This window comes from Ambystoma mexicanum, chromosome 4q (genome assembly GCF_040938575.1).
Source record: "Ambystoma mexicanum isolate Mex_15411 chromosome 4q, UKY_AmexF1_1, whole genome shotgun sequence".
Classification (NCBI taxonomy): domain Eukaryota; kingdom Metazoa; phylum Chordata; class Amphibia; order Caudata; family Ambystomatidae; genus Ambystoma; species Ambystoma mexicanum.
In genome coordinates this window covers 411,090,075-411,105,083 of record NC_090928.1, presented here as the reverse complement: position 1 = coordinate 411,105,083, position 15,009 = coordinate 411,090,075, and the positions used below count along the sequence as shown (strand labels likewise).

The window sequence follows — 15,009 nt, the reverse complement described above, 5'->3', positions numbered from 1 at the left end:
CATTTAGTGCAGGGGTTCCCTGTGTTTTTTGGATCCTTGAGGACGTGGGTTGTGATGTTTGGTTTTCTTCACTGAAGTTTGCTCCTCCATGGGATGTTCTTGTATGGCGGTCTTTCCATAATGGAGGCATTCTGTTGAGGTTTGTGCTGTTTGTTCTGGGTTTGTTGCCTCGTTGTCTATGCCTTGTTGGGGTTTATGGTATCCTTATTTAGTTTTAATTATGCAAGAATTTTGCTAGCTGGTGTTCTGGACCCAATGGCATGTAACTCAGTCAGCGAGATTGTGAACGATAACGTTTTCATTGGTTGGTGGTCCCGATCGGAGGGTGTCCCAGTGGCTAGTACTATTTGTCAGTTTGTTGGCATGGGTAGAGCTTGCTGTGGGTATTCTGTTAATAGGGGGGATACAATATTAGTAGCCAAGCATACCAGTGGTCTAGTAACCCTGTGGGTGAAAGTGGGCAAGTGTCCCAGCAGGCAAGATTCCCAGAGGGCAAGAGTCCTAGAGGGCAAGTGTCCCAGTGGGCTGGGTTCAGGGGAGTTGTAGTTGAGTTGTTTCTAAATCTAACAGTTGTCAAATGTCTTACACTGTCAAACTATCAAATGACAGCCTATCATGGTGGGACAATATCAATGCAACAAAGTATCACAGGGGCATAATATGAGCCAGGTCACAATATCCGAGGGATAAAATAATTCAGGGGCTCAATATCATGGGGCCACCATATCTCAGGGTCACCATATAACTGGGGCACCATGTCAAGGGGGCACAACATCACAGGGAGCAATATGTCACAGGGCACAACCTCCCATGGGCACAATATTGCAGGGGTACAATATTGCAGGGGGCAACTATCAATGGGGCATAACATGGCCCGAAGCAGAGCCCTCACTGTGTCAAACGATCAGTGTGACAAAGTATCTGTGTGACAGAATATCACAGTGGGAAATAACACAGAGGAAAAATGACACAGGCAAAATCGTCATAGTGGCAAAAACATCATAGCGTCAAAAACATCATAGCAACAGAAAGCGTCACAGTGGCAAAAATATTACGGCATCAGAAACATTACAGTGATTATAACATCACAGAGGCAAAAGCATCATGGCGACAGACTATCTCTGTGGCAAACTATTGCAAAATGTCACTGTGGCAAACTTTAACTGTGGCAAGCTGTCCGTGTGGAAAACTAACAGTGTGGCCAACTATTAGTGTGGTGAACTATCAGCTTGGCAGACTGCTGGGTTGGCAAATTGTCAGTGTGGTAGATTATCCGTTGGCAAATTGTCAGTGTGGCAAACTATCTATGTGAGAAACTATCCACAATGCAACATTGTGACAAACTATACATGTGGTTGACTATCCGTGTATCAAACTATCCTTGTGGCAAGTAATGCAAGAATCTAAGAGGCATATTGACTTACCCATTCCTTTCTTCAAAACCTCATGGATATTTGTGACTAACCTGCGATGGGGCTGCTGCGGCTTTCTCCGAATGCAGCACCACCATAATCCCTTAAACGAGCACTGGACCCTGCCCCCGTCTCTTCTTCAGCAGCGAGAAAGGGAGGTACTGCCAAAGAAAGATGAAATGTCACACGACCTTCAAAATTCAGCTATACTATTCGCCTCCAAAACAACATCAATTGATCAGCTGACCTTTCTAGACTATCCAACGTTTTGATACTGCAAACAAATCTCCTGAAATTACATGCTACACATGTTACTATTATACAACATGTAATTACACCCTTGTGTAGTACATGATGTCACATGGCTACCGAGAAATGAAACAAGCCCAGATGTGTTGAAGAAATACCACTGAACCTATACTGTATAAAACGATGGGGGGTAAATAAAAAATAAAAAGATTTTGACGAACTTGCTTGAGAAAATAGTTTCAAAATAGAATAAATGTATGCATTGTTTGCTGTAGTGAAACCAAGCACTGGCAAAGCCAGTAGTTTGGACGTTTATGTGGGCATGAGTTAGGCATTTGCCAGGCACACCGCAATAATGTACTTCCTGACCAAAAGAGGCCAGAAGCTGGAAAATGTTGTGATTACCTGGGAATATGATAGCAGTTCCTGGCATATGCATATCTAATATCTATACAGTAGCCAACACTGCTGGCTTTGCCAATGCTTGTTTTAAACAGGACTTCAGTGCAAGGAGCAGATATAAATCAAGTGGCTGAAGGCAATCTCGGTTAAGACATTTTTATTGCACCAATTAAGCCATTAACTCTCAGAAGATTGCTTGGAAATAACACCAACAGGCCAAAGTGTGATGTTACTACTTGATAGGGCCATTTCAAAGAGATGCCAAGAGGATGTGTTTTGGGCAGTTAGTGGGTGAGAATTACCATGTATTAGCATGGCTAAGAACAGCCAATGGCTGTGCAAGTAACCAATCAACACCCACAAGCTATGTGTTCGTCCTCACATGTTATCTCACCCCTATCAATACTCTAATGCAATAGTTTTGGTCCATGTGAGACAGGCATGGTTTCAAGAGATGACACAGACAACAGAGGTAACAGTTTTGAAAACCTTTATTAAAATGATCAGGATGGATGTAATGCCTATCTTGCCCTATATCTATGGTGGGGATTGCCCTACCTGACAAAGCTCAGGAACGTCTATGCCCAGAAGTCGAAAACAAAAGTCTGCCTGTGTCAAAACCTATGCCTGTCCTCACTTATAATACTAAATGCAGTGGAGGGATATTCTAACTCAAAATAGTGTCCACATTAAAATCTGGAGCAATCTCTAGCTCCCTTCCCCAAGTTCAGGATACAGTTAAAAGTAAACAATGTTCTCAAAAGGAGCTCAGGGTTTTTTTCCCCAAGCTGCAGGCACTGGCTCATAAAAACAAAGTTCCAAAAGAGTTTGGGGTTCCCTTCCCCAGGTTTTAAGCCTGGATTCACAACACAATATTCCCATGGTAATGCTTCCAATAAGTTCAGGATTCCCTTTTCCAAGCTTATTATCTTGTTTTACCAACACTATTGTTGTACGGCTTCCAAAACCAATATTCAGCTCTTTCTGGTTTCTAGGTTGCTTACGCAGTTCCTTCTCGTTTGTTGGGTCCCCCTGGTCTAGGCGCAGGTGACAGACCGCACGGTCCTCCAACTACAGGTCGCGCAAACCAGTTGCCCTTACCCAAGCACTTTATTACCCTAATTTAGGATTGCTGGGTTATTCACACTTGGAGGATTCAAAGGCAGGTCTTTACTTTCAATTTGGTATTTTGCTCGCACTTTGTTGCTCCACTCGGCAGCTCACTTACAGAAACTGTTATCCCACCATTCGGGTTTTATCATACGCTTTTAAGAACATGGAGCCTGCACGCGACCGCTCCGATACAATGTTGCTTCTCTGCTTTTCAAACGTGCACTGGGTCTTTCATTCATTAGCACTCACCAGTCGAGTAAAGTATTCTTTATTAGTTTCTTAGTTCCCATAGTCAGGATCTCACAGCCTGCCCGACAACATCCCTAGACTGTTGCTTCCAGTAAGGGAATGAGCACTTCTCTGCCACAGCACAGGGGCCACTGTGGAAATCTGGGTTCAGGTAGAATGACTCTGACATCATGGTATGGATGAGTGACTTCTTTATTATGTTTCCAAGCATAACATCCAGTTTCTAGAGTCATATTAATCAGATAGTAGATTCCAGTTCACATAGGCAAGCACCGGCATCCTCTCTCAGGCTTACATCTTCAACTCCCCTCCAGAGAACACCAGTCATACACAAACATTCCATCCAGTAACATCCCAATGTCACTCATAACACTCACTCCAGATTCCACTAGGATGCAGGAGAAGACAGATCCTTACATATCTCCCCTCCTTAGAGATATCAAAAACACGACCAGCTAACTCAGCATGACAGCTATATAAAACACCCACACACACAGACACCTACACGTTTAATGCACATGCATCATCTCACCAAACAAAGACATTCTGCTAACAACTTCCAAACACCAATGAACGTCCTCACAGCCGTGGGACACATTTTACAACAATGCCCCTTCCCCTTTCTGCTAAGTGAAGAAGAGGCACCTCCGACTACTGAAATACCATAACTAAACTTTCCACACATAGAGGCACCCAGACCTCTCATACCAATCCTAACTCCAACATCCCACAATAGAACACACACTTAACTCCCTTACACCCTACAATCACAAGACCCAGGTGTGCCTAAACACACACCACTTCCAGCCAGGCTGAGTATATCTAATACTCGGGTAACTATTTCACAAACTCAGTGACCCCACTACCCCTCATTTGCCCGTGTTGAAAGTTCTCTTCACACAAAAACCTAACTCCGGGAGTACTACACTACATACATACCACTAGTGTATCACATATCACTAGAATCATTCACGTTATACTCATTACCTAATCTTCACATATAATGTCCCTAACATTGCACTTAATAACAACATTGTACACACTACTTTAAAACTCTTAAAACTCTAGCATGTATAAACCGATCCACCTGAAAAATTAAAATATTAGTCAAGTCATAGCATTTGAATTTAAAACATCAGTGTTTTCCACTCTCAACTAAAATGTCCATCCTGGAAAAGAAAATTATTTGTGCAGCAAACACGTGTCATATCAACTTGAGCCAGGTATCTCTACCATCCTGGTCAATCAACACTGTAATTCACTTTTGAGACCATCTGTGTGAAAAACAATTTGTTATACACGCCAATGACCTAGAATCATCATTTTGCTAAATACCGATTAAAAGCACAGCGGCTACTACATGCACTCTACCTTCACTCCATTTACTCCAATTCATTCACACAGAAATTACCAATTAATCAACAAGCCTCACATGACAATGACATATAAATCAACAACTAAAATTGACTGCTTAAACCAAAATCATCAAAAGCAAAACTCAATTTTCTTCTTTTACTGTTCCTCGTGGCAGCATCTTTTAAAGTCAAAAGTACCTCTGGGGATTCTTGTATAACGCAGTTCCCAAAACAATAAGCACACAGTTCTCCAAACCATAGGCAAAGACACTGCCCCTCTGCTATCCGGCAAGAGACACCATGCCCCTCCTAGGCACATCACAAACTCCAAGCTCTCTTCAGGTCCAGTCAAAGCTCACAGGTGCTGAACCACAAATTCACAATGTCAGCAGAACGTAGCAAAAAACCTCAAGCTCCTTCAAACCCACTTGCACAGGCTCCCAGCCCCACAAGACGCTACTGTTGTGGGCTCCAACTCATTATGGTGTTGCTGCAAATGGGCCCCGAGCCCCTTTATAAGCCCAGTCACAGGCTCCAAACCCCTCCAAGCGCTGGAATGGCCATCAGGACCCTCCTCTGCTCCAGGCGCCTTGCACATGAGCCACAAGTTTCTTCAGCTTCTTCATCCAACTTCTCTGTCACTTCTAGGTGCAGCTTAGGTTCCCAACCTTTTCTAATACTGCTGCCCTGGGCTCCAAGCCCCCAGCTGCGCAGCATGGATTCCCATATTTCCAGGCGTAACTTAGACCCCAGGCCTCTTCACTTGCTACTGCCCTGGGCTCCAAGCCCTCCATGCCGCAGCCTGGTTTTCCAAACCCCTTAAAACTGTTTATGGGCCCTCAGCCCTGCCAACGTCTCTTGACTTTCTCTGTGCTTGACCTGTCCAACTGTTGACAGGCCAGCTGGCATCTGGCCCTGGCACAGCTCCTTATTGCCTTCGCCTGTGCCCTTGGCGCTAGGCCCTTCTGCGCCTACTGCATTTAGCGCTCGCCTTACCTGAGAGAGAGGGTCTTCCTTGGTTTGGGGGGCGGTGCTTATCTCTTCTTCTGTGCTGTCCCCCCAGCACAGCCAGCATCCTCGTCGCCAATGTGGAAATCTGGGTTCAGGTAGAATGACTCTGACATCATGGTATGGATGAGTGACTTCTTTATTATGTTTCCAAGCATAACATCCAGTTTCTAGAGTCTTATTAATCAGATAGTAGATTCCAGTTCACATAGGCAAGCACCGGCATCCTCTCTCTCAGGCTTACATCTTCAACTCCCCTCCAGAGAACACCAGTCATACACAAACATTCCATCCAGTAACATTCCAATGTCACTCATAACACTCACTCCAGATTCCACTAGGATGCAGGAGAAGACAGATCCTTACAACCACCTATTTCAATGGCTCCCTGCTCTCGCTCACTCCGGCTCCCTGGAGACACAACTCGCTTGCCACGCAATGACACTCTGCCACACTGTGTCCTTCTCCAGGTCTCAGTGCTTCGTTCCTCTCTGGGTTTCTCGCGGGATGTGCTGGCCTTCCTGCTCCTTTTCCCCACAGGCTTCTCGTTCTTCCCATGTTGCCTTCTGCAGTTTGTGGATTCCACCTTTTATATACCTGTAAGTCTATAACAGGCTGCAGGTGTAAGGTCTCAGGCTCAATTGCCTGACCACAATTAGTCCAATTAACAGGACATGCCTGACCTTCAGCTCTATAGCCTTTAAGCACCCTCTTCTTCGTCTCAGTACTATAGTGGTGTCTCCTAGAGGTAATCTTCATTACTCTTGGGGTTAGTTTCTTCTTTTCAGTTCTTAGTCTGACTTCAGGGGGAGAAGTAGGATATGGATATCAATATCCTACAAAGGCTGAGGGAGGGTAATATAAATCACACTGTTAGGAAATGGGGGATACTATGTCTCGCCCTCTGGCACCCTCTCTCCAATTCCCAAGGCCACTCTTGTGATCCTCCCTCGCTAGTCCACCCCCAGGGTCAGGATCCAAAAGCGATGGCCCTTCCTTGGCCATGTGAACAGAGTGGGGAGTGGAAGTGAGAGTACCTTCAGGTTTCTCTCACATATAGATGGTGCTTAAGCACTACTGTAGCATTGGACTTGCAAAGAGACTTTATATGCAAGCCATGGAATGTTGGCTGTGTAGAACCCCATGTCACCCAGGGTTCCACGAAGGACGGTTGGGACACAGGATGGGACAGATAACCTGGAAAGATGTATTCGCCATAGCTCCCATTCCCCTTCCTTTCCAATCCCTGTAACTTAATAAAACTAACTTCAAATCACACTCGCCAGGTCTCCAGAGTACTTAATGTTTCCTGCATATCTGTGGGACAGGGAATACCACAACTACTTAGTAGCTAAATATACTGATGAGCAGCATCAGACAAAGGAACACTGGAATACTGAAATCACATAGGGCACCTCTTCCAAGAAAGAATGAAAATGATGGGAAAGCGGAACAGTATAAAGAACAAAAGGGGCTCTAACAGGCCCGTTACAAAATGAAAAACTAAGAGTGACATGGAGAGAGGGCGTGAGTATCTACTTTGGGACATGGGTTGGGATTAGAAAAAGATCAATGCTATCCCGATTGGTACACCAGCGATGGCGAAGTAAATCTGAATAGTGAGTTAGCCACAACTGAAACAAGAGCTATGGAAGGGCAGCGTGACGTTTTATAGTCTAAAGAACAATCGCTTTATTATCTTAAAAAGTACTTTAAGGGTTTCAGGTTCCCCAATAGGGTTTCTGGCACCTGAACCTGTGACTCTTACCATGTGGATGGTACCACCATGGTTAAACGGCGCTGCCATTAGTAGATGGGCGGCTTCTGTGTTAACGAACATTAGAATGTCATTTAAGGCGCTCTGTATTTTGCAGGCTGCAGTGTGTCACTGTTCGTTGTTGCTTGGACTTGTACCCGAAGCTGTGTCCTTGAATGGTGTATGCCCTGTCAGGACAATTACCTGCCCTCACTCCCTCATGGCTTGCCTGCCGATCCGAGTCTCCAGCTGCCATTGCTCTTTGGCTGTGGCATGAGTTGCCACCTCTTTTGCACTCTTCCTCAGCAGTCTCCCTTTGGACGACCTGTGACTGTTTTGCTTGGCACGTAGTCTGGGGTTGCCTTACCTGTTCTGTCCCTCATTAACCTCTGGTTATCTGTTCCTCTGTATTGGGTCTCCCCACATGGGTCTGGTAGTCTTTGGAGAATCTTTGACTTTTCTGTTCTGACTTGTAATCTTTATGTCAGAGCTGCAGTGTATTCTGCTTCATGCAGGCCGCCTTTCTAGTTGTGATACAAGCCTGACTGCTCAACCAGCCCCACTTGGTCCATCCCTGTCAGGATATTTGCCTCAGTCTTAATTGGACATATAAGTCTCGAGAGATCCCACAATGTAATCCCTGGTCTCCCTGGGGCTGTCAGGTCTCTCTGGCTTCTATTAGGTCATGAATGTCCTTTCCAGTTACCAAAAAGGGGTCCCCTCACCCTTTTCAGTTCTTTGGTCATTGTGGGCTCTAGGATTTCCCAAACCCTTCTCCAAATGACTGGCTAGCTGCAGGCTTCCCAGGTCCTGTACCGCAAGACTAACTCTAGTGTATTGTCCCGCCAGCAGACATATCAGCAGAAGTAGCTGGCAGGGAAAGACGGAGAGGTACCCCTTAGGCACGTCCTGTCCAGGGCCCATCCTACCTTTCTCCTTATACCTCTCTAATATAATCATATCCTCCCTGGCTCTCTCTTGAGTTAATCTTCCCATCTTCTGGCCCTGGCTGCCTCCCTCCTGCTTGCTGGCTTCAAGTCCTGATGTTATTGACTCCTCCGTTCCACCAAATCAGGCTCCTCCTATCACCACCTCCTTCTCCTCCGTTAGTGATACCAATTCATCCCAAAGACAACCTTCACCTCATGGCATTGCCACTGCCTCCTCAGAGCTTGATGTTACCTCATATCCCTTTTCCCTTGATCTTAACACCGCCAGTCGACCACCTTCTACTGATGTTACCTCCTCCTCTATCAATCTGGATGCTACCGTCTCCACTACTATGTTTTTTACCCACTATACTTCCCACTTGATGCCACCACATTCTCCACCACTCTTGATGTTACTTCCTCCTCCTGCCCTTTTAATCTGACCACCGCTTCCTACTATCCACTGCTGCCACCTCCCCAATCTCCTCCACTGCTATAGGGGAGGGCCCTGCTTTCCCCAACCCTTGTCCAATCTCCAGCCACCTCCCACCTCCAGCCTCCTGCAACCCTCCCTGCTCCAGCCTCCTGCAACCCTCCCTGGCTGAATGGTCTATCTGCTTTGTTCCCTCCTGCTTGGTTGGACCCTTTGTGATTGTCTGCACCTGTGGTTCTGTAAATGTGTTCCGGCTGTGATTAGCAGCTTTCTTCATATTCACCCAGGCTTATTTTGGGCTCGGAGGCCAGTCAAAGCTTTTATCAGGCCTGGTGGCCATCTTTGGATTCATTTCCCGCTTCCTGTTGCTGCCTTGAATTTTCTTGGAATGTCCCATGACTTTTCTTTCCCCCGTGTGTGAACCTTCTGCTGGAAAAGGTCTTTGTAGACTCTTTTTTAAAATAGCTTTCTTTAATATATTCCTTATTATACAAGTCCAAAAGAAACATTAACCCCAACCAAAGCCCTCCCACCCCCCAACATCACCCCCATAAACAATAAGGCAGCACATACCAATTGAGAGAAAACAAAGGGCCTCATCACGAGTTTGATGGTAGCCGTTAAATGCGGCGATAACTCTGTTACTGAGCTGCGCTGTAGGAGTCATGCAATAGGTGTTGAAGGGATCGAGCCCTCACTAATTGGATCTTCATTCTATCATCACACGCATTTGGCGAGACGGCATTATTTGAATTGCCGCCACACATTAATTGCATAAGTTCTCCAAGTGCAACCGCATGGCACGAGCAACCTCAAATTGATAACTGCAACGAGTTAACTTAATTCAGAGGACCATCTCCTGTATCATCCCCAATCCACCACATTATTTAGATCGTGGTACTAGATGAAGATAGCCTTAATAACGACGATCAAGTCGAAACACATGTCGGCTGATATTGTGCTCAATTAAAAGATTAGTGCTGATATATATGGACTACATCTTCACATGAATACTTGTGCTTCAGTTTCTTATATATCTAATGTTGAGAGGACAAGTGCGGTGAAAATGTCATATCTGAATTAGATGCCACAGGAGATGCCATACCTAACAGCCAGTTCTCTAAATGGGATCCCACCTTCACCAGTCGCACCAACCACAGCTCAGCAGAGTATTGTATGCGTGTGTGTAACACCTGGGTCATGGCTTCCTCTATCTTGTCCCACAAGGGCGAATACAGGGATTGTCCCATACCACGTGCATAAAAACAGCTGGATCATATGAACACCTCCGGTATTGAGAGGATCTAGCCTGGTAGTACTTAGCCAGCTGTTTCGGGGAGTAGTAATCTTGGTAAAGGATCTTGAAGTGGGTGATACCGAAATGATTGTTTAAAGGCAAGTTACGAGATTGCATGCATACACATTTCTATTGTGTCTCCAACTCCCTCTCCAGTTCGTTCTCCAACCTGACCATGAAACTCCGCCCATCTATATTCGGTAGTTTAATAATCCTATATAAGGAGGTCACAAGCCTAGTATAGCACGGTGGTCCCGTAATGAACTGCACTATTGGGGAGACAGGTGGGGTTTTTGGATAGTTCGGCCACTGTCTTTTTAGTACCTCCCGTAATCTGAAAAACAACAACATAGTCATTGCCGTCCATTCCCCCTTACCTTTAAGGGTATCCCAGGTAACCAATATACCTTCTTGTATCAGGTCCCCAAGAGTTTGAACTGATTGCTATCCCTTGCACTCTGTAAATGGAAAATACGGGCGAGTATGATATGATGTGATGTTGCATTTATAACGAGCCTGTACACAAGTGTTTCTAGGCATGACAGGACAAGGAGGGGGAAACAAAGGCAGGACAAAATAACGATCTTACTAGGCCTTGTGTCATTCAGATTGCGCAACTGCAGAGACGAGGGAAGGGGAGAAGAGCCAGGGGGAGGGAAAGGGGGAAATGCAGTTAACTCACAAGTGCAGCCAGCGGGTGGCTCATAAGTGCAGAGAGAAGGGACTGTAGGGTTGCAGGTACAGACCCTTAAGTGCAGAGGAGCCTGGAGGCAGTGCAAGGGCAACTGAACATGCAGGAGCCTGGGCCCAAGTTCAGAGGGTGACCAGGTGACCAATGCGCGGTGCTGTCAGGTGCATCAGCATGGGAGAGGAAGACAGAAAGAGGAAGCGAAAAGGAAGGTCTTCAGTTGCTTCCGGAACAGGAGGTGGTTCTGCTCAAGTTTGAGAGAGGCAGGGAGGCTGGGAGGCCCCGGCTGAGGAGATAGATCTCCTCCCTACTCTCTGCTTGGAGAAACGTCTGACTCTCAGAGAGTTGGAAGTGGATGAGCGGAGGGCTCGAGAAGGAAGATGTTTTGGAAGAGAAAGCTGGAGGTAGAGCGGTCACAGGACCCAGAATGCCTTGTGGCCAATGCAGAGGGTCTTGAACTTGATCCTTGCAGCCACATGGAGGCAGTGAAGAGATTTTAGAGCTGGAGAGATACGATCCCTGGGCTTGAGGCCAAGGAAACAAGTCTCTCAGTCCTGTTCTAGATAAGTTGTAAAGGTCGAAGAGTAGAGGCAGGAAGATTTAGAAAGAGGTTGTTGCAATAGTCCAGCCAAGAGAGGACCAGAGCTGAGGAGACAGTGAGCTTCTCAGGGAAAGTGAGAAAAGGAAGAATACCTGTGAGGAGGTGCAGCTGGGAGGAAAGAAGGAGAGGGTGGAGTCGAAGATGTCACCAAGGTTCTTAGCCTCACAGGAAGGAGCAGGAAGAGAGCCCATAATGGGCAGCCAGAGAGAGAGAGAGTGAGAAGGAAGGAGGGAGTGGGTGTCCCAATGAGGAGGATCTCAGTCTTACTGGCATTAAGGCAAAGATCATTGGCGGCACACCATTCCTGAATTGTGGTTAGACTGTGTGGTATGAGAGAAGAAGCAGAGTTGGCTGAGGGGAGCCTGAAAGAGAGCTGAGTGTCATCCGTATTACATTGAAAATTGGAGCGGAAAGTAGCGATGCAGTGGGCAAGAGGTGCCAGGTAGTGGCTGAAGAGCCAGGGAGAGAGGTTAGACCCCTGGGGAACACCACAAGTAGAGAGACAGAAGAGAGGAAAGACCCCAGTTAGACCTGAGAGGGCCGGTCGGTGAGAAACAAGGTCATCCAGGCCAGGGCCTGATCAGTAATACCAAGATTGTCGTGGAGAAACGGTGAGCTTCCGGCAGCTACATGGGCCCCCTGTGATGAAAGGCTTGTCGCAAAATATTTGCATTTACCAAAATCTCAGCTCATGACACTTCAACACAATACAATCCCTGCTGGGGGCCACAATCCAGAGCACAGCTAGTATTCCCAGCCATCGTGACAAACTATGATGGGTCAATCAGCGGCGAGGGGAGCCGCCAGGGTCAGGAACCCCAGAACAAAATGTTCTTCAGCCTCAGGGGATCTGAAAAACACAGTTTTGCCCTCATGGACCACTCGTATCTTTGCTGGGTAAAACATAGCATATCGGAACTCCTTTGTTCTTCAAAGACTGAAGGGTTTTCCTCTGCTCCTACACTTGTGGACTGAAGTCCTGGAGGAGACAGTTTGTTGCAGCGCCCCAATGCAGTTCGCCTTTATCCCTGGAGGCCTTGAGTAGCACATCTCTGTCCCTATAATTGAAAATTCTTGCGACTGGCATCAATCCATTATCAGGCGCCCAGGGCCTCCCAGCACCACGCAGCACCATGCAGCACTCCTCTCGTCTGGGTGCGCAGCCAGATGGCGGCCAGCCAGCGACAGTGCAGCAAACTGGGAAAGCTCGGAGGCACCACAGCGGATCACTGGGGACTCGGACGGCCCCCAAATGCGTCACCCCTCGAGTCCACAAGGCCACCGGGAGGGCCTCCGGTCCCGGCAGGATCTTGTGAATGGGGCTCAGCAGGATGTGCACAGGCCAGGCCTGCCCGGCCCACTCGGGCTGTAAGCCGAGCCCCGGTATTGCCTCATGGCAGGTGTCTCTCAAAGTGGGGTCACTGCATTCACGGCGGCCTTCCTCAATCGGGCATCTGTCCAGTGGCTGGGGCTGGTGATGCAAGTGTTGCGGATTAGGTCCAGACTCGCAGCGGTCTGCACGGGAGAGCCGGGCGGGTGACATTGTCCAGGGTGCACTGACCTCACCGAGCCACCAGGCTCTGTCGATCTCCCAGGGGCACAACTAGAAACAAGCCGCTGCTTGCCCCTAGAACGAACAGCCACAGGTTAGTGGAGGAGTGAAGTCACAAAAGGCAGGATTAACTGGCAGGATGTTTAAGCCTTCATCTGAGCACTTTCAAGCTGCAACCATTTTGCAGCCGCACAACAGCGCCCCCACTTTGTAAACTCTTGAATTGCCCCAAATGTGTATAGAATGCTCACGGTCAACCTGCAAGTTCATAATCACAGCGGGAGAATGCTTTGCCAGAAGACAATAAACAGGTACGATTGTGCCACTTGCGGTTAAACCTGTGGTTGGAAAACTGAACTAGTAACATTCTGACTAATGCAGGCTTTGGGATTTTGCAAACATATCTCCTAGGCCTTTTATCTAACACAGGCCTAACATAGGCATTAGGAGCTCACAAAGCACCCGCCTGAGGATTTGAATTAACCTTTCCTGCCACTGTGCAATCAGAGGTAAGAGTAGAATGATAAATGCTACAATTATTGAGTGGGTAACATTGACTGCTTGAGCAAAGCATTTGTTTTCTCTCTTTTGGAATCTGAGTCTGCCTAGACAGGCTATTCCAGTTGTGACGGGCCAATTTTGGTTCAGAGGGCAAGGTCAGAGCTTGTCTGACCTCCTGTATTGCTGTGAACTAGGGAGGGTCCATGTTACTCTGTCCTTCCTGGGTTGAGCTGCTATGGGGTTGGGGGTGGTCATGGTTACCAGGACTGTCCTGCACTGACCTACCGGGGTGCTAGAGAGTCAAGGTTATCAGGATTGTCTCGCCTTGACCTCCTGTGATTCTCACCTGCCCGGTAATGGGGAGCAAACGTGGGTGACCAGGATATCCTCCTCATTCTGCCTGAGGCCCATCATCCACAGGCTTGGGCAGGAATTCTGAACCCCGAGTTAACCCCTTGGTCGTCCCCAGAACCAGGCAGAGGTGTCCGTCACAGGAGGCTCATTAGTTCTATTGATTTTGGAGGCAAACCCCAGGTGGTACTCATTCTGTTAACTGATGCTCTGATTGCACAGGTCTGATGACAGTGATTACTGTGCTCATACAGTAACTGTACCATAGGTGTGTGACCCTTCTTTGACAGTATAGGAGTCATGTATGACACCTAGAACCAAGGAAGAGGCTAAGACTATGTAACTTTGGTACATTATTATACAGAGGTAGTACCAACTGGAACGTAAGGGTTGGGTTTTTCCATATGAAATAATAGTGATAAAGGTCAGGATGGTATCTCCTACAGCAAAGTGTCTCTCCGGCACGGTGCAGGTTATTAGATATATGAGGCCATTGTGGCCATTGTTCCAATTTTTCGTGTTCATGTGTGGAGGTTTCACCTGCCTGCCTCCTTCATCGTTGTGAGCTCATGAGGTTCCTGAATGCTCTTTTGAGGTATTGAACCCCATGACTTGCCCAGTCTTTGAGGCTTGTTAGATTAACCAGGTCTCTCTGAAGATAATGTAGGAATCAGCCAGGAGAGGTGCAGAAGGATTGCTCCCTTCTTCTCCTTCCTATCTAGCAGGTCCTCAGCCCTTCTTCCCTAAGCAAATGCTAGGCTCTCTGCCGTCTGCCAGACCCTACCCCCTCCTCCCCAAAACCTGCCCAGAGCCTGACCTAGTCCTTCAGAACCTTCCTCCTCTAGCTGACTTTTTATTTTCCCATACTGTGCTTTATGGATTAGCACTCCAATGAAATCCTTGTCTCTGGTCAATTGCCCTCTCTTCCTTCCACCACCACTCATCCACAAAAACAGCTCTTATTCCTCACTCTCTTTCTCTTCTTCCTCAACTTTCTTCCTAGAACATTCTTTGATTTGATCTTCCTTACTCAAAAACTCCTGAACTACTCATCCTCCTCTCTTTGAGATGTGTCTACTCGACCTGGATTAGATTTCCTGGTTACCAACTGAA

At 47.1% G+C, this 15,009-nt stretch overlaps 1 protein-coding gene across 4 annotated transcripts in view; it reads right to left on the bottom strand.

Moving 5' to 3' along the window:
- Nucleotides 1-15,009, bottom strand: part of LOC138467752 (zinc finger protein 300-like) — a 176,200-nt gene that overhangs the window by 29,450 nt on the left and 131,741 nt on the right. For all 4 annotated transcript variants that reach the window (XM_069607979.1, XM_069607978.1, XM_069607977.1 and 1 more), the window contains one exon: nt 1,466-1,573. In XM_069607979.1, coding sequence (XP_069464080.1) covers nt 1,466-1,573 — 108 coding nt within the window. The remainder of the gene's footprint in view (nt 1-1,465; nt 1,574-15,009) is intronic.